We start from the raw sequence: 20750 nt of genomic DNA, 5'->3' as shown, positions 1-20750 counted from the left end.
TTGTTTGCAGTGCGATTAGCAGCCGAGGCAACGTGAGGATCATGCACATGCACCACTTACGTACATAAATAAAACGTCGTATCGGCGCCGCGTATGTAGAATTCTCCAGATGCTCGTTAGAAAAGACTGGTCGGATTCTGAAGTGCTATAAGAGGAAGTCTTTCGAGTGTCTACGAGCAAAGCGGGGATTTAGATGTTAAAGGAAATTTTGCCAAACGCAAAAATGCTCAAGGAAGCTACGAATTTATATCCCTTCTCTGAGTTCATTTTCCTAAAGTTTCATGTCGCCGATATGTCTGAGCGAACAATGCTAGTCATCGATGTTGGTCATCAGATGCGGAATATATTAGAGAAAATCGCTATTGGCTCGAGGATTTGGCCTATAGGAATCGAACAATGCAGCATCTCCGGTTATAGCAGGCAGACGCTTTTTCCTTTCGCAGTCGGCGTGTACAGCGGCGGACTGGCGGTATTTGCGGCCGGCGAGGGTCGGTAGTTAGGGGCCAAGAGTGGTGGAGCGATACAAGTGGGGACGAATGGGTGGCACTTGGACAGCCTGGGTACCGGGTACCCGTGCACACCGATTGGTCGGCCGATGGAGTCCGGACTGGGACCGTCGCTGGGCCCGGGCACAGGCGTGAACCGATGGGTAAGAATCCCCCAGATGGCTCTTACTACACGGAGGAAAGTTCACTCGTTTGGCACGTACCGCTCCGATGCAGTCGAACAGACTTCAGCGATCGTGCCAGTCCTCTCGCGTCCATCGTCGCAGTCGCACCGTCACACGTGACACGCGAAAGAGAGATGGATAGACGAAGAGAGAGAGAGGGGGAGAGAGGGAAGGAGAGAGGGGATCCAAAAAAGGAGAGAGGGGGAGAGGAAAGAAGAAGGAGACAAGCGAGCAGGAGGATGGAAGGGGAAGATAGAGTCAGAGAAAGAGACAGAGAGATAGAAAGAGAGATAGAAAGATAGATAGAAAAATAAATAGAAAGATAGATAGAAAGAAATTTAATTACTAGAGATTGCGGACGAAAGAGGTATATAGTTCATGAATCGGGATCATTTTTTTCCGGCTGGTGTGTGATCGAGTACGACGTCATCGGAAGCGGTCTATGATGAGGCGAGATCGATGATTCGTTCTGAAAGAAGGGACAGTCTTAAGAAAACCGCCAGCCAGAACGGAAGTGAACCCGTTCGCGAAACAGGCAGCTTCCTATTGATTTCGGCATTAGATCACTGGACAGCGAGCGGCAGCGAGAAACAGACGGACAGTGGAGCACACACCTGACTAGCATATAGCGCGAGAGTATACAACGTGACGTAGACGAGCCGGATCAGATTGCTTCAGTAGAGATACCGGCTTCTTGTCGATTGTCGACTCGGTGAAGAGAAGCAGTTTCAGCTATCGTTCAGCTGAGGGTGAGTGCTCTGTTTCTAACACTTACTCCTCTGTTTGGCGAACATGAATCGTTGATTGACATGTTGCGATAATGTTATGAGAGATCGATATGATTTTACATGCTTCAAAAAATCGAAGACGTCATAGCATGGCACCCGTCATTATAGTAGATTGATGTTGTTTTTGTCGTTATTGCATGTACTGGATATTTTTGTTTAGAAAAATATTGAGCGACATTATGCTGATAGGTACAAGATATTGCTACGATGTCTGTTGCGGGCATTCAAATCTCTCTGCGGACATCCGCGTACCGCGCACTGAAATTACTATTCTGCATTCCGTGTTCACCGTAAAATCGTGCAGTATGGATGTACAATAAAATGTTTCAATGATGTACAAAACACAACGTTTCGACCTTTTATTTTGGTCCTTTTCAAGTGTCGTTGGCAATATAATACTTTATTTTCTAGATATAAAATAAAAATATAAATATAAAAAATAGAATTATTTACAATTATCTTATCACAAAACAACATTAAAAAGGTTATTTACTGACAGAAAATGACTCTTATTATGTCAATTAAGACTCTCAGAAAGTACGTCCGATAACTTGCCTGTTATTTACGACATCTTTCTGAACAACACATAAGTTCCCTCGGTTAGATATTTGTTTGGTGATCTTTGAAGGTTGCGGACGTGCTTTCTGAGAGTCTTAATTGACATAATAAGAATCATTTTCTGTCAGTAAGTAACCTTTTCAATCTTGTTTTGTGATAAGATCATTGTAAATAATTCTATTTTTTATATTTATATTTTTATTTTATATCTAGAAAATGTCTTTATGAAGTATTATATTGCCAACGACACTTAAAAAGAACCAAATTAATAAAATGTTTGATAGTTTACATTTTTTTTGTGTCGTTCCCATGAGCATTGTTTACCTGTCTTTCCGTATATGGAGAATTGTGTTTTATCGTAGGAAAAATAATTCTCGAATATCGCGAAAATAGGAGAAACATTAATTCATCTTTTTCAATCTCGTGTCGCTTTTTAATTTCTTCTTTGTCTTCTTTTTTTCTTGACTGCTCATATATATGTTTATGAGGATCGTTTGATAAGTCCTTAGAAAATATATGAGATGGCGGCACTGATATCAAACTGACATGATGACATATGTATATGTGCACACGTATATATTTTGTAAGGACTTATTAAACGATCCTCATACATGCTTGCTTATTACATGTATTACATATCCTTTTCTCATTCACCACACATTGCATTCTTAGTTTTTACTACAATATTTAGAATAAAAAAGTAAACATGAATTGCACGAATTAATTAAACTTTGTAGTAAACCGAATTTCACGTGGCAAGCTGAGCCCTCTCGGAGTCCGGAGTCTTTTACGATCCTCGATCCCTTTTGTGATCGCCTGAAAGTGGAAGGGCGCAGGCGGGGGCCCTTCGCCCCCCTCTGCAATGCACAATCCCGCGTGTGGTTGCTCGAGGTTAGTCGTCGTCGAATGAAAACATTATCGTCGCCCCTCGTCTCTTCCGCTTGTTGCTATAATATTTGCCTACCGGTGGCGAGTACCAGAGAGCCACCGTAATTCGGTAACATAAAGGGCCCAAAGGGCCGACGACGATGTTTTGCCCGCGCCCGTACCGTGCCACCGTACGTGAGCACGACAGAGACAGCCGTTACAATTATTATGCATAAGACCGTCGGCGAGGCTCTCCCATGTCAAAATATATTTATTGCTCTCCCCCTGCCCGCGCCTATTCCCTCGCCCCTCTCCCTCCTCCTCTCGCCCTGCGTGCTCTTTCTCTTCGCGTCGACCGCGGTGTGTCAGCCACCTTTGTTACCCTTTCATACGGTTATTACCCACTTGTATATACCCGGTAGATAGAGCTCTATGCTCCGAAGAGTGCTCCGAGAGGAGAATCGCGAGTCTTTATTCTCTTTCTCTCTCTCCCTTTTTCTCCCTTTATGTCTACCGCTTCTTGCTCCGATTCATCGCACGCGTACACTCGCGCGACGAGTTGTTTGCGCGCGTACGCTCAGGGACGCGTCTTCATTTCGAAGTTAGTAGGTTAAACGAGGAAGTCTACGACGACATCGAGACGTCTTCGTGAGACGAACGGAACTTTTAACTTGCGGCATCAAGCCTTCAGGCGATTCCGAAACGTTGGGTGCCACTTTATTCATCGCGCAACTCTTCTCGCGACCATTCGTCATCGCGGCCGTTCGTTTCAACGTAGACAAGAACGAGAGCAAACTCAAGTTAACTGTCTCCCATTTGAATCTCTGGTGACTAACTCAGCACGGAATTGGGAAACTAAAGAGTATCGTTCAACGTTTTAATTAGCGTTCCTGGCCATCAATATTTAATCGACTTCTCCATTTGCATTAATGAGACTTTCTTAATAGCGAGAACGTTTATCTTTTCCCGAGAGCGACTACGAAAAAGCCTGGCTAGTTTCTCAAGACACGTCAGCATCGAAATGCGTCCAAAATGCCCATGTTGCCTTCATCTATTCCAGATCATGCAGATTGACGTTTTTATGCTCGCATTACGAATACATGGAGCCGTAATTGCCGGAGTTTGTCCCGTCGCTTGATCTTCTGATCTCCCGATACGCACGGATGGGATTTGCATCACGGTATTTTCGTACAACGGGCGTCGCAGGCTTTTATGCGTGTCGACCTAAGCGTCGCGTCCATTTGCATATCAACCCCTTCCGGTACTGGTGGCGCGTCGTCGTCGTCACGGGGTCGTGATCTGACTTAACGCCTTTTTGCCGCCGTACGACCCTTTGTACAGTGATGCGGGAAGTACCGAGAATCGTGACAAATACGCGCATTATCTCTTTTTGTCCCGCTCCGAATGGAACCTAAGACCCTGACCTAACTGCGGCTGGCAAAATGTAGATGAAACACATTCGATTGAGGGTTCTGTATCCTCCAAGTCTAACCCTCTCATGCGGTGGTCACGTAGCGTCGATCCTGACGGAGGACCTGCCATAAATCTCTCGGTGGGATGCGAAAGTGGCTTGTGCTTACGATTCCATTATGCCTCGGACTAATTCTACGGATACGGATAAATATGGATAAAGGACAAACAAGACGAAATGAAAAAAAAAGCGAATGCATAAATGTGGAATGTGCCGGATTTCTTTTCCCAGAAAGGAGAATAGTCGAGCGAAACGTGCGAATGCGTGGAAACGTCTCTCTCACTTTATCTTATCCGGATCGTTGAAGAGGCGCGTTTAACGGTGCGCATGCAAATTGCCCGTTACTCTCGTAATCTAAACCGATGCTCTTTGTTCGGTGCGCACTCGTGGCGATAACTCGTGAATTACACCGATCCACACTCGGTCCCGCTTCCGTTGGCACGACGAGGACGTGCCTGCGAAAGGCGACTGCGTTGAGTGGACAATTGGATCGTCTTATCGCGTACACCGTGAAACTCGTCGCTGACGAGAGTGAAAGATAATCGCGAATATGTATTCTCCCAAGAACAGTGCCTGCAAAGTCCTGCATGGCCGACGCAGTTGCCTGAAACGAACGTCGGATTACAGAGCGAGAGCACTCGCTAACGGTTACTCTCTCGCGGACGCTGAATGAAGCTGCGATTATGCAGCGACGAGATAATTATGTGTCAATGAGGCCTTTTAATTTCTTATATGAGAAGGCAGGTATAATTAACGTACGCTTGCATATAATGCTAAATATTTTAGGTGTATGCAAAAGTTTTAGTCTTTTTGTCAACGTGTTCTGGTATTATTATTTAAACTATGAATAAATTCTCGCTCTTTTACGGCTTTGAAGAGTTGGCATCAAAGTTTGTAAAACGTGTCATGTGTCATGATTTAACGATGAATATAACTTTGAAAAACAATAGTAAACATGATAAGCAATGAAAAGCTATACGTGCTTTTCGTATTCAGCAAAGTATTTGACTTGAGCTGGAAAGTTTTTCTCACACGCGGCGTATTGACCCAACTTGGCGCCTTCGAATTACTTGTTTTAATCGATGCAGTACTTTTTAACGGGATAATACTTTCGAGACGTGACGTGAAATACAAAGAAACTTTTTTCACAAAAGAATTCGAAATTTACCTGAGAGGCGGCAAAAAGTCGTAAAAAACGGGAGCGAATATTTTCATGACTGAATTGTATTGCATATATTAGGTAGCTAAAGCGAAAACATGCAAAACATGATTAAATCTTTCGCATACACCTAATAAATAAAATCGTGCTCCAATTCACGAAATTCAATGTAAAAATTGGACGATTATCTGATCAACGTCATCGCGTGAATCGAATTAACAATCCGGGAACTTCTGAGATTTATTCAACGAGATCACGTAAAATCCGAAATGTTGCTTTCGTAGAAATCGTATTTGTATCACGAGCGCATATACACAACACTATACATGTGTGAGAGTCTCCCGATGCCGTTTCAGTTCGCGATATTGCCGGCGTCGTTACAGAACCGTGCCTTCAGCCTTTTATGAGATTATAAATCAATGGTGGCGCGCTTAATCGCCAAATAAAGGGAGATTAAATTGCGGCGGCGAGGCATGCCGGCTCGCATCTTGGGGTAAGCATAAGGCAGATATAAAACTTTTTATTCGAGAGAACGGCTGATTTTTATATAACGCTTGTTTCACCAAGTCCGGACGATTGTTTCCTCCTCACGAAAAATGTGTACGCGCGAACAATATCTTTCATATAATTTTTAATTTTTTAAATTTAAATTTAATTAAAACTAGTTTAATTTTTTTTCGTTCCGTTTCGATGACTCGCTCATCCAGCTCATCGTGATGTTACGCTTGTGTCGTCTAAATGCTCTAATGGCACGGTAATATGACGTGTCTTTGGCTTGCAAAAAAATCCTGAATAAGTAAATCATCACACGTATCATGGCTTGGATGACCGTGCACGATCACGCGAGCGGCGAGACGCAGATCGTCGTCGCAATCGCGTGCGAGTGCATGCGTGCACGCTACTCCAGCGTGCATAAATTATCCGCGAACGCGGATTCCCGACGGTGTTCCTCGTGTTTTACGAAACCGCGTTTACCGGTAAATTCGCACGCTCAGTTCGATGTAAATCGATGACGCGACCGACTGGTTTTCCTGTCGAAGCCTGTCGAGTGAATATTCTTTCTGCTTCGAGCCGGCTACCGTATTCGTCCGCGTTACCGTATCCATTCGGAGCTCTGCGGAACGTGCCGCTCGCAGCAGCAGCTGTTCTGGAGGATGAAGCACGTCGTGCATTCACATGCACGTGGACGTGTGTAACGCGGGCATAACGAATCACGAGGCACTTCCGAGCGAAGAGCATCCGCCGCGAAGAGATTCCCACAAGTGCGAGAGGGTCGCGCGTTCCCGATTGACTCTCGTCGAGTGGCGGACGAAGCAAAATCGCTGTTAAAAATCGGATCGGTCACGGCTCGAGGAGACAGACAATGTCGTCGTCTGCGACGCGGCTACCTGCGCCACGGCGTTTATGCGCTCCGCGCGCCAGCGAGCTGCTCTTCTAACGCGAGGCTAAACTGTCGCGATAAATGATCCTCCGGAAGGTTATTAATTGTCTTTGGCTCCCGGCCGGGCGCATTGTGGATCGCGAAAACATATTAACTGAAAAGGAACTCCGTCGTCTACCCTGCCATATGTTCGCGGACGGTGTATACCGGGTGTGATGGGACGTCGCGTATCGTCAGCTGCGAATCCTGACGCTTTCTCGTCCGGAAACTCGCGGGCGAATTCTTCAATGATGTTTCGTTGACGTTGAGTTTGCTTGAATTTGTTTTATCGTTGTTTGGATTTTTATCCATTTATTATTGCAGAATTTTATTCAGATTTATATCGGACGTTGAGGATGAAGCTAATCGTTTTAGAGATCTTGAGACGGTGTTTGCGGCTTCTAATACGAAACAAACAGTTGCCTGCTATCGCGCGATTAGTAGTTTCGAAAAGGCACCGTTTGCCTCGTAATCCAGTGTTATAACAGCGTGCTTCTTGATACACCCTATATATCGGTGCATCGCTACGTCTATATACTCCCGCTGAGATGTGTGCGCACCGATGCGCAGGATCATTTTTCAGGGATTCGATCGACGCATCCGTGAATGAATGGCCACCATCCATCAAACAGATCGTTAAAAACGCATCGACGCCAATACAAATTGCGCCGACCGCGCGTTGCATTCTGCTACGTTTTTGGGGCGTTTCTGGGATTTTCGTGGATCGATGCTCTCGCAAGTCGCAAGTCGCAGGGTTTCACCCCACTTCATCCCCACAAAACGGCGCTCTCGTATTTTGCTACTCGCACTTGCTTGCTCGAGAAATTTTCATCGACTCAAATGCAATCATTTAAATCGAAACAGACTTCCGCTACACATTCCGATGTTCCGCCACACGGAGAACCAGTTTCGGTTACGACGTTGCGCCAAAGATTTCTTCTGCGCGCCCGGCGAATCATCGTGAGACTTTTGCGCTTCAGCACTCGCACACAGGATCCTGTTTACTTGACGTAATATTCGATTATATACGGGCGTATGCATTTATTTGCGCGTAATCCTTCCACGCATAATTGAGCGCCGATAAGCATCGGCAAGTTTGACGCGCGGAACTTTTGTGCGCAAACATGCTCGCGCGCGCAATCGAGCGGCTGAAATATCGACTTCTTCTTTCGAGTAGATTCATTGACTCATTAAAGCACCGAGAAAAATCGCTGGCCGTATATCACAGCGCGGACAGTAATCAAGTGCTCATTCTTAACGCGGTGTGTAATAAATATGCGAATTAATACACCTCCGATTAATTATATCGCGCGAATTGCGTTTCTAATGTGTACTCTCGTTGCCGCGGAGAATTATAACTGTGAACGTGCGTGGAAACTGATTATACCCCGTTGCGCAACGCGCCCTGTAAAGCGAGATTCTTTCTGGTATCAAAGTTCGATCGTCGAAATTGTCGAAATGTTTCAAAAATCCCTCCTCATAAACGTAAATTGTTGGTATTATTAGGTGTTTGCAAAAGTTTTAGTCTTTTCTTCCAGCGCTCTGCTATTATTACTTAAACTTTACATAAATTCTCACTTTCTTACGTTTTTGAAGAGTTGACAAATATCATGATTTAACAATAAACATAACTGTGAAAAACAATAGCGAACACGATGAGCAATAAAAAGCTATATATGCTTTTCATATTTCAACCATTTTGGATTTGAGCTGGAAAACTTTTTCGCACGCGACGGTATTCGTCCAACTTGGCGTCTTCGGATTACTTGTTCCAATCGCTTTTTATCTGGATAATACTTTCGAGATGTGGCTGAAATACGAAGAAACTTTTTCCGCAAAAGAATTCGAATTGACTCGAGAAATGACAGAAAATCGATAGCAAATGTTTTAATGACTGAATTTTTTTGCATACATTATGCACCTAAAGCGAAAACATGCAAAAAATGACTAAAACTTTTGCATATATCTACTAGAAGTGGATCACGAGGAGCAAACGAAGAAAATCAGTGATCTAATTCGACGCATACATATCTCGCCTCGCCAGAATAAATTCTTCTTCTTATTTCGTAATCTTTCTCTTTTTTCGTTCCACTTGCATCCACGTGTTCTACCTCGCGCGCTCGTGACCCTTATAAATCACAGGCGCTTTTTACAAGCATCCAACCATCGTAAATATTATTCCAACGCGTGCACTTTGAACTGATTATAAACTAGATCGAGGTTCAAGAAGATTATTTGTCGCAATATAAACCGCGTTACGTAATCAGTCGGCTTTGTTCGCCAACGTCAATCTGTGTTTCTTGCGTCAGAAAGATCTCTTCGATCAATTTCATACATGAATGAGCCACATTAAGCTGCATTGCGTATAATAACTTTTTACGCATAAATTCGGTCTTTGGATATTTTTCTTTTTAACCGCGTGGCGTAAAACGGAAAGAATTCCACCGTCAATCGCCGAAACGATTACGAAGAAGATGATCGAGCGACGCGCAAAATCGACGCGGAGAAAGGGGTTGAGACGACGGGTAGCGTAAGGGATAAGGGCGACAAAGGGAGTGCTGCCGACTCCTCGGTCGGTCGGTCGGTGAAAAAAGGCCTCATAAAGGGATAAACGTCACACGGGACTCGTGTTTAATGGCGCGTAAACTGCGATATGCCCCCGTGTGCAGGTATACAGGTCGCACGCATGTGTATATATGAGCGTGTGTGAGAGCGGACACATATGCACAGGCTACTAGTACACGAATCGCCGTGATGAGGGCTCGAAGGGTCGCGCGTGACCCTTCCGCTCTCGTCGGTACTCGTCGTCGTCGTCGTCCAGACCTCCTCGTGAGCTGGTATTTGGAGCAGGTACGGCGAACCGATCAACTTCATTAACGCACCGGTGCCAGGCAAATATTGACTCTATCCACGGAAACTGGGGTACGGGGTACCGCGTGTTTACACTGCCGACTGCCCTGTGGCAGCCTTTCTCTCCCCGATCTCTTCTCTCGTTTCACCTGTTGCGTGTGCTGCGGTCCAGCGGAGTCAGTGACATCGACAGCCAAATTGGGAGGAGTCGTGTTTTCCTTTCTGCGTCTGCCTGAAACGATCATATCGGACCACTCCGTATGCGAAATGCGTTGTCCACAAAATTTCGAAAAGCATTTAAGACATGACGACGTAGATCAATCTTGATCTGCGTGGATCCGTCGGACTATCATCGATATACGATCCATCGCGATCACTTTCGCGGATCAGCAGACTCGCGGGTTAGCTAGGCTACGTAAATGATGAAGTTTGCGAGGCAAAGGCCTGACTTGTGCGATCTCCGTGATTTATCGCGGATCATGGCATGCACGCCTCGAGACGATCTATTTCCTTTCGGTTATTAGGAGACTTTGCGGACCGGTCGCTTGCGATCGACTCCACCTCGCATCTTGATCTTTCCTTCTCGACGTGCCGACCTTTACGCGTTTATTTCCTCCGAATCGCGAGATGTATGTGCCGATGTATCGTGATTTCTGCGTCTGTTTCTGCGTCTCTGGGCGATCCGCAGTGGCTCCGTTATACGTGTACACCGCTTTGTTTGCTCTCGCGTTAGAGATCTCTTCTTGCCCGAGCTTCTTAGACTCACTTAGAACGACTTAGACCGAGTCTCCGGTGATCTTCTGGCACGTTAGAAATATCGGAAAACAATCGACCGGGATCCGTGTTGACGCACCGGCAATTTCAAAGACGGTACTACGAAAGTGTTCCTGCAAACGTGACTCGGAGAACGATGTGGATCAAGAGAAGACTCGGAGAGAAACTTCGTAACTCGTGTAGATGACGTGCTTCAACCCGTCCTCTTCTCGACTAGTCGAACTACTGTTGGCACCTGTATTGACTTGACTGAACTCTGTTGATCTAGTCTTGCAAATTTTCCGTGACCTACATCAACGTGGAATCTCTTGGTTCATGTAGTAAAGTTGGATGCTACGGTTAGCGTTGATTGGTATTGGCGCAGATGTGCGCAATAAAATCGCAGACTGATTAGTCAGTCGTTCCGACGATACATCATGAAGTAGTCGATTCTTTGCAGTGCGCTCGTGAAGAAAATGTACTGCCATAAAACGAAAGAAGAATGAGCCAGAAAGAAAGAGAGAGAGAAAGAGAGAGGAAGAGTCGATCCGTAGGTTCGTTTTCTTCACGAGCGCACTGCAAAGAATCGACTACTTCATGATGTATCAGAGTTTACATTAATAATAAAAAGAAAAAAGAGCATCCTTTCGAGGCACTTCATCTCCAGATCGACGCATCGGCCTCGCCGGCTACCAATCGCGTGGTTGTATTTTCAAACCAATCAATATTCACAGGTGGTCTTTCGCTTTGAATTGTTTTGCGTGCATTCCTAACGTATCTCTGGAGGCGCGCAGCTTGTAATCATTCACGAGAGACATGGACCAAGTGTTAAAAGTGCCTGCGTTCCACGACGACCACTTTGAATGAAACTCCCTCTCTCTCTCTCTTTTTCTCCCTCGAGCGTAAACCGTAAAATCGCGTCTACATCCATTACCATAGGGGAAATGGATGCATAGCGGTCCCAATTCAGCCGATCATTACGACTGCCAACGGAGGTTTCTCGCACGTGAAATACAATCCCATAAAAGACTGTTCGTAAATTCTCGGTATCGACCGCGAATCGGCGCAGCTTCGATGCCGCCGATGATCGAAAAAATAGGCGCGAGCAACGACATAGGTGACTTCCTTATCGGGTCATCTGTGTGGTCTAATTTTATTCCAGTTTACTCGAAAAATAGGTTCCATGCTCTCCCGACACCGAGTTCTCGAAGCAGATGGTACCGTTCGCCGAGATAGCGCTGATTTATGACACGCCGGTGGGCTAAAACGGGTTTCGATTCGAGCGCGTTACGAGAGGGTGGGGAAACATAGATTTGGTAAAGAAAGGAACCTAATGATTCTCCGGATATCCATTTCGTGCCCACGGGCGAAGATCTAATCGTCCCCATGGCCGAAAACTCGACCGAGTCCACCGAAAAGATACACACGACACTCTCGTACGGACGATATATCATCGCGAGTTTACTAACGTTCACCAACGAGTTTACGTAGAGTCGCGTAAAATGTGGAGACACGCTCGGTCGACTTTCAAAAAGAAGAAAAGGGATCGCGCAGGGTGGCGAGGGGCCCGCGAGGTCGCCCGACAATAAAACGGACGTACTCGCGTAATCCGAGTATCGCTAAGTATCTCTCCAATGATTCCCCATCGCGTACTCCAAATCCTGCTCCAGCATCCGTATCGTGGGAGGAATAAAAATTGAAGCGAATGGAGAACCGGTTCGCCGCCCCACCACACACACATCCAAGTATCCAACTCACTGTCGCGCTTCATTCTTCCAAGGATGAACCGAGGCGACTGATTCTCTCTTTCAAAACTGACGTCTTATTACGCGTTATTTCTGAAATTGCAGATGGAATATAAAAAGAAACCTGAAATATGCAAAATATGTAATGAACCTGCAATTGGCTTTTATTTTGGAGTGTTCACGTGTGGGGGATGCAAGGTAAGAGTTTTGTAGTTTGGTCGATTGGCCGGGAGAATTCTGCGAGAGTAATCCCGAGATGAATTTCGGACCTTGGTCTGCGACGTAATTCGTCGATGCCGAGGATTCGCACGTTTGACGATGTCTCGACGAGACACGCTCTGCTCATCGTTACGTAACACTTGTAATGCAAATTCTGCACGCGCGAAAGAGCGACACAGAGCGCGAGGGACTGCAAAGTCGAGCGTAACGATCGCGTCGTGTTTTTCAGTAACAGCTGAGCGCTCCGTTTTAGCGAGTGTTATGAGCGTGTGCATTATGCGATACCTGCAATTTGCAGAGAGCTGATGCGATCGTAAAATGGATTTCCAAGCACAAGAAATATTGAACGAGAACCTTTCACGCAATTCACATTTTCATCATTCATTTACGCTGTAAATGCACAGCAATTTTTCTGCTACGTCTTCAAGATGTAAGCTATTAATAAATCGATCGATTAACGATTTTTTAATTCGCACCATCGGTGGGAGAGATACACGTGTTGGACAAGTTTCCAGAACAACGGAAACTTATACGCCGACTCCCGACGAAAATTCATGCGTAATTTTACCGGCGAGAGGGTAAAATTACACTTGCGGAGCAAAGCGGGACAGTGATTTATTGGCGTGTCGTCTCCGGGGAGACACTCTTCGGCAAGAAGTGAACGGAAGCGGTCTCTGCCAGTATTAACCCGTCGCGAGGTCGTAAAAGTCGATACGCGGTGCGTGCACGCGCGTCTCGTACTCCAGTTTAAAGAAGAGACGGCTTAATAAGCCGTGACCGATGCGAGGCGAAAGGAAGAAGAGGCATGCCGGTAGAGAACCTACCACCTCCGTCGTGGTAATCACGGTCGTCGCGCGAGAGGTGGTGAGAAAGTCCGGCGCGGAAAAGGCGAGCAGCGCGCGCGAGAAACGGCCAAAAAAACGATCTTCAGCCCGGCTCGAATCCGTAAGTGGACGAGAGACCAGAGCTCGACTAATCGATTGTCTCGGATCGTCCTCGTTCGCCGAGTCCGCGGCGAATCGCCGCGAATGTCCTGAAAATAATGACGTATCGATGGGGCGGATAGCGTACGGCGAGTTGTGACGGGCCGTTGCTTCCTTTACCGTAGACTCGTGAAAATCGTAATGTGGAATAGCATGACTCTTCGGCTTGTTCCGTCATTAATTCATCACGTCATTTCTCTGCTCTTGCGAAAGAAATTTATGTTTTTCTTTTTTTTCTGATGAAGGGACCAAAGTATCCTCGTTAACGCTCGTCACGTTGATCGCAAGGCGAATCAGTCGCCTGATTCAAAGTTTTCATGATCGTTGAAAGTGCTCCTCGAGAGAGTATTGCCTGGAGGGGAGCGTTTCTCGACACAAACGCGGGATTCGCGCTGGTTCGGGAGGCCATCTAGCAAGAGGGATGTCTCGCCTCGATCAAAGTTCGCTTCCGTGTGTTGCTCGGCGCAGTAGCAATATTCAACAGGTGGATTCCCGTGGCAGCGCACGTGCGCCGGAATGCGTACGCTGGTGCAGCATATCGTACCGACAAACGAGGACGACGACGACGATGAGGACGATCGCGAGGATCTCGTTAAGGTCTCCGAGAGGAGTTGACCCCTCGCTCGCGTCCTCCTGTCCTCAGCACGGTGTGTTACACCGGTGGAATATCGGTACCCGAGTACTAAGTGACCCATCCGATAGTAATTGGACCTCATTAAGGCCGCAACACGGCCGCACTGCCTCCGGTCGCCTTTACAGCGCGCGCGTTCAGTTTCCCGGAGACGGAGTAGCAGATAACGCCTTTTAGGTCAATTAGGTCCTCCTAGAGGAGTCTCGTGAACTAGAATGAGCCTCCGAGAGTGAGAAGGAGGCGCTCGAGGGAGAAAGAGAAAGCAGAGAATACCGTCGCGCGGGGATCTAGATCTGGGAGCGCAGAGATCTCAGCGGAGCGGTTGCGCATCTCAATCCAATTTGTACTCTTGCAGTATTCTTAAATAACGGTATAGCGATTGATTATGCACGTTTCGCGCACCGCGCGCGTCGTAGGAAATTTTATTATCGGTAGCGAGGTGACCGATTGGAAATTTTCGGCTGACGAACCTCTCTTGCGGCTTTTGTCCACGTCTCGTGCGCAATTACGGTAATCCCGATCCGCGAATATAGTTATTATTACCCGCGCGTAAGTAGAATTAATTGACGACACCACGGCTCGCGCGTTTAATTAACGAGCATGGACGAGCCGATACGATCGCGATACCGAAACGCGATACCAGTCTGGGAAATTAATATCGCCGTTGTATCGCGCGTACGTCACTGCCGGTTGTATAACTATATACTTGACGCGGGAGGGAGGAAGGGAGGCAGGGGACGCTGCCGCTCTCACGGGGTTTTGATGTTATCGCGAGATATATAACGGCGCCATCAACGGGGTTCCTGATATCGAGGGGCGCGGGACGGAAGGGAGCACGAAAGTGCAGCGGCGAGGATTAAAAGTGCTCGCTCGGGCGACCGATTTTTCACGCACACACGCGCAGGTCGCCATGCTGTGCTCGGCGATCTCTAACCTTCGGCCCGATCCGCTCTCCTCGACGGACGTTTGGAAATATTTGAGATAATTTAGCGGTCGGTCAACGGCGAGCCACGGACGAAGAAACCAGGGACACTCATTAGCATACTAACGACTGCCTCGAATTCCCCGCGTAACATCGATTCGAGCGAGTTCTCGTGTCTCCCCGTGACCCCCCTCGCGTGAGCAACGGCGACAACGATGTGGCCCCTTTTGCTCGGCGCTCCGAATCTTTCTTCAACGGCTCTTTTCCATTTTTGGTGCGAGGAGGGACGCGCGCGTGCCTTCTACGAACGTGAAAGATTGAAAGCACGATGTTACATCGGGCGCGCGGGATCAGAAGCGGGCGATCATGTAACGACATGACCGACGATCGTCTTCACGATTGCATCGATCCAGAAATGCAATCGCGGTGATCGGTGATCTCCTCGCCGATAAAGTCGAAACGGATCTCGAGGGAAGCTGGCGCGAGTCTAAGTTTGATGAGGGAATTAGGCGAGGAAAGAAGGCGCCAGACCGAGTCGAAATGTCAGCTTCTGCTTCTTCTTTCAGAGCGACTGCTCGTCCACGTGCTCACACGTGATACGCGTGATCCGAGCCGACGAAAGTGGCGCGGCTAATTGCACCGTGATCATCGGTGCTTCTTTGTCCGAAACGCGTTGATCTTTGACGTTCCGAATTCCACGTTGGTCGTCCCGAATGCGTTTAAATGAAGGAAAGCCGAGCTGCTCGAAGGTCGAGCATGAAACGACAGCCGGAGGCAGGACCGCCAAAAGGCAGCGAAATGCGGCGCGTCGCGTATGAATATTAACGCGAGCGACCTGGGGCTCATGGTGCTCCCCTTGGTGCCCCCCATGCTTCTCCTCTCATTTCGCTTCGCAGTTCAGGCGACCCCGATGCACTAATTTGCCGAATCTCGCTCGCTCGTTAAGAGAAACGCTCGCGGGGGGAGGCAGTCGCGGGGAGGCCGAGATTCGGGTCAGACCGGTCGCGTTCGCTTATGATGCAAATGCCATTGTTTTTCGGGGCCTCAACGGTCCGCATTATGTGCGACCGACATTGCAGAAATTTTTCGGCGCCTTCCGCCTCGGTCGAAAGAAGAGGCACGTGATTCAGGGGACGCGGTTATTCATCGTTCGACAATGAGGCCTCGTTCGAGAAGTCGAAGCCTCAACCTGCCCGCGATCGAGAACACGGTCGGCACAAAAGCATGGCTCCCCAGCTAAAGTAACCCGAATTACTTTCCGCTTTCTCGCGTCGACTCTGATTTTCTTTTTATCACCTTCCTCGACTGGGAATCTGTCCAGCTTCCGGTGACGACGACGACACGGAAAAACACTTGGCCGAGTAACGACGACTTCCGGCGTACGGTACACACGATCGGTCGGCGGAACAGAATAGAACGCTTACACAAATATATGCAAATCGCTCTACGCTCGCTACGACAAAGTTGGATATTTTTTAATACTTTTTTTGCATTCTTTTGGATTCTTTTGGACACTTTATGACTGATTTTACTCTTTGCTTCTGCCAAATTGGCGGAGCAACTTGTCGAGATAAAGTCACGCACGTGCAGGCGAGAGTGAAATGGAATTTGGGAAATCAAGTAGATATAAAGAAAAAGAAAATATCATCGCTACACGCTACGCCAAAGATTAAAACATGAACAGGTGGGCAGCGATTGAGCGCACGTTTAAGGAAAATCAGGGAGCACATTTGGAGACTTTTACGTGCGTGCGGAATGAAAGCGGCAGTCCGGCGAAGGAGGTAACACTCTGGGAACAGCGTGGTAAAAATTGCTCAGCTTCCTCGAGCGCCGACGATTTCTCGAATCGCGCTGGATTGTCGGAGTCACGTCACGAACGACAGATTAAGCGACCAGTTTGGATTTTCCCTTTTTCGTGCCGGCTCCGCCAGTCCTCTTTCGATAGGTATGTATCGCGACGCCCTTTAGACACCGCCACCAGGTTTCAGAGATCCGCGTCTCACACGTGTCAACCGTCGAAAATAGCGAGCTGCGTTCCGCTCTTGTCGCAATCGGTTCGCCTCGTGAATCACGGCGACTTTGCAAAAGTTGGGATAGTCTCGGTCGTGTTCTCTTATTTCCGCAATAAGAAAAGTAGACACGAGTACATATGCGTGTGGAGCGTTTGGCAGTAGCGAGAGAAAAAGAAACTGAAATGCACGAAATGTAGGAGGAGGCAGAGAAGCGGATTTAAAGCGGCGAGAGAGACGCGTCCACCGTGGAGCGTACTCGCATTTAAGAGCGCCGTAAAGAGCCGATTATGGACCCAATCTCCACGCGATATCTCTCCCGCGTACAATTAGCTCTCTCGTAAAGCGACATTAGGGCGGGCATATAAGACGGCGCGCGTGTTAACACACGACAAGAATCCGCGAGCGGTGCTCGAGCGGGTTCCTTCTAGCTCGCGTCGTACGCGCGAGGCGGATCCACCGGCTTCGGCTTCGTGGAAGCATGACCGCAAAGCACTTCTTAACTGCGGCTATTACGTCGCCTAATTACCGGCCATTTAAATACCGTCCAGATACCGGGAGATACCAGGAGATACCAAGAACCGCGCGAGAGTCCGGCTTAGCTAGCGCCGTTCGCGCGAGACGAAGCGGCCAACTCGCGAGCGCGCTCGCGATAATTGCATCGGGTAAATTGCACCTGGACGAGGAGGTTTCGGGTCACGGTGCCGCCGCAAGCGAGCTGAAACGCGCGTGGACAAACTCTTGAATTCTCTATTCTGGATCTCGTATCGATAATGTCGCGTTGTGGGAGCGGAGTTACTTTCGCCGCGCGACCCGTAGGAGACCGACGAAAAAATCGTCGGACCGATTTGGTCCGGCAGCCGATCGGCTCGACGATACACCGACTTTATTCTGCTCGCGTCCTCGCACGACGCCCGTTTGCACGATGGAACGCACCGCTGAAACGCGCTCCGGGAAGGAAACCGCGAACCGCACCGCGCCGATCGGCTCGAGCGTATAAAGCGGCGATTTACGATCGGCATGGGCGGTACGATGGAAGGGAAGAACCGCGCGCGTATGTGGGCCAAACCGCACGGCGACTGTCGGCTTTACGCTCGGTTTACGAGCCAATAAATTGCGATCTATGAAAGGAAATGTCGATCCGACGACGCTCCAAGGTGCTGCCGGGGCACCCTTGCGGGCACTCGGCGCTCCGAATTGTCGCTGAATCTAGTCGCAATCTCCAGATTTGTATTCTTGTCCGCCGTAAACTGCCATTTTCTCCTGACGCAGGAGATTATCGAATGTCGCTTGTATCATTTGCGAACGTCACGTAGACTCAATTCTTCAATTTCTAGATAATCAGATATCAATAAAAAGAACTTGAGATTTAATTGTTAGCTAATTAATAATTAGCTATATAATTTATAGTATATAATTATATATATCTTTGTATAAATTTAGGTAATTATATGAATTAGATAAGTTACAAAAAATTAGTATAGTATAGTATATCATAGTACAATAAAATATATATTGTAAAATGTTGTAAAATAATTAGTCCCTTTAGGATATAAATCCCTTTCTTGGCGAAATAAATTGATTGATTGAACTAAGCAATCCTGTTTACTTGATTCATTCGACGCGACCCGGATTACTTAGTTAATGATCTAATAAAAATACTCTTGCAATTGTAACAAGTTGCAATCAACTGTAACACATCCCGTTGCTTCATTTATTGCTGAAGCATTCTCACGCAGCCACGAGCTGCATACTGAGACCTCAAGCGCTCGGGGGGAGCATCCATTGAAACGTTGAAGATTCGAATGGTACCGGCGCGCGCGGCACCGTAAGAAACCGGCATCGGCATCGGTGCAAAGGGTCGATACGATCACGCGAGTTAAATAGCAAAGTCGCAGAGGCGGTTAGACGCCGACGTCGCCGTTCTCGCATGTGGCCCAGTTCACGCCCGAGCGATCGCATCGCGCTCTTGCCACACGGATGGCGCGCCCTTGGGGAACGACATTTAGCATTCAGCGCAGCTTCGCGGGTCGTCTTCGTGGTCGTCGCCGTCGTCTTTCTGCGCAACCGGCGCGACGCGACGCCGACCTCACGTCCGCGAATGCGGTCGATCTTTTCAGAACGATCGTGCATTACGCAAACGGAAAGAGACCAACCGATTCACGCAACCGACGCGCGAATTCGTCGCGACTAACCGCACGACGAGGAAAGCGAGACGCGTCGCGACGACCGTGTCCCAGATGCACACGCACGCGTAATTCACACATCGCGCTCGTGCTGTTCGAGGCATACGATGGACACAGATACGGAAAGGGCTGCGCGGGTACCGGCTACCGTTACCGCGCGGTCAATGAGGATTAACGAGCGTGCCCGGCGAGAGCCGGACGTTCTCCAGATGTCTACCGTCTTTCCTGGCTGTCGCGGCTGTGCGCGACGTGCCACAGGACTAAATTACTCGAGTGCTTCTGTTTTCGATTCGGCGATTTTTATTGTCGAGTGTCGGCCAGAGGCTTGAGCCCAGCGCGATCGTTCTCCATGGAATACGCTCGACTGGGTAAAGAGCGAGTAAAGAGCGCGTTTGTCTATCACAGCGCGCGGTTTGTCGTAAACGGATACCATTATGGCATCGTTTGCTTGAAACTTAACAGTACACGTTCCATTACTCTCGCGTTACCGCGGCGGACAGCGCAATAAAGGACTACCGTTTCCGTCCGCTGTGCACGCCGCGTCGCCTTTGGATGTTGGATTACATAATTGCGTTTTACGCGCTGGAGCCGGCGCGAGCCGCGGCGGTGCCTGTGTTACTGTAGAATAATCCAACGAGGTGTAACGCGCGAGGCGAGCTGGAAAATCCGCAATGTCTCTTCCATTAATTCCGCCTATTAATAGTCCTGATCTGCGATGGCGCGCGGGAAACGGTTCCGCGAAAAATCCCGATTTTCATTATTCCCCCGTATCCGCGGGATTCGCAATTAAACGTAATCGTTCCCACGTCCGGCGTTAATAGGAACCGAGTTAACGGCCGAGCGGAGTACCGTTCAAATGATTGGCGGCGCGTTATGGCACATGGGATGATTCGAGAGACCCGAGAGACCACTCGAGCAACCAGAACGCTCGCGCATGCACACTCCGAGATGCAACAGCCGGCAGGAATATAATTCCCGAGTCCGCGGCGATTCGTTTTGTCGAGTTTTCAGCTGTCTCCGCGAGTCGTAGCTCTTCTCGCGCGTTCCTCTCCGCCGAGAGGAGAGCTTATCTGCTCTCCTGGGAAGCAGATCCGGCCAAGCATAATCGTCGTCCCTCTTCCCTCTCGGAGAGCGCACGCGGACCGTCCCCGTGCATCAATCCGTTCTCGTCCGGAGAACGGAGAGCCTCGAAGAGCGAGCACGTTCTCTCTCGGGTACGCTTCCTCTTTCCCCCCTGAATCCAGGCGGATTCTAATGTAAGCAAATAGCTCCCGAGGACAAATCCCCGCGACCATATCGGCGCACCGTAAAAGTTTCTAACATACGATCCTGCCGTTCGCGAGGCTGACCATAAAGCGTGGGTAAGGCGAATGCAGGACGACCACCGCGACCGCCGCAACCGATTCACCGCAGTGATTAACATCGTATTACGAGTCATTTTTTAAGCGCCGCTCTGGGAATTGCCTCGTGCGATGTTTGAAGCTTATTCGAACATTCGGGTATATTAGCTACTTATTAA

The 20750-nt window shown here is 48.3% G+C and overlaps 1 protein-coding gene across 1 annotated transcript in view; it reads left to right on the top strand.

Moving 5' to 3' along the window:
- Positions 1 to 595: 595 nt before the first annotated feature.
- LOC105277747 (protein embryonic gonad) overlaps positions 596 to 20750 on the top strand; it is a 29253-nt gene continuing 9098 nt past the window's right edge. Inside the window, exons 1-2 of the mRNA XM_026974331.1 lie at positions 596 to 649; positions 12387 to 12479. Coding sequence (XP_026830132.1) covers positions 596 to 649; positions 12387 to 12479 — 147 coding nt within the window. The remainder of the gene's footprint in view (positions 650 to 12386; positions 12480 to 20750) is intronic.

This window comes from Ooceraea biroi, chromosome 12 (assembly GCF_003672135.1).
Source record: "Ooceraea biroi isolate clonal line C1 chromosome 12, Obir_v5.4, whole genome shotgun sequence".
Classification (NCBI taxonomy): domain Eukaryota; kingdom Metazoa; phylum Arthropoda; class Insecta; order Hymenoptera; family Formicidae; genus Ooceraea; species Ooceraea biroi.
This window is presented reverse-complemented; position numbering and strand designations above follow the sequence as displayed.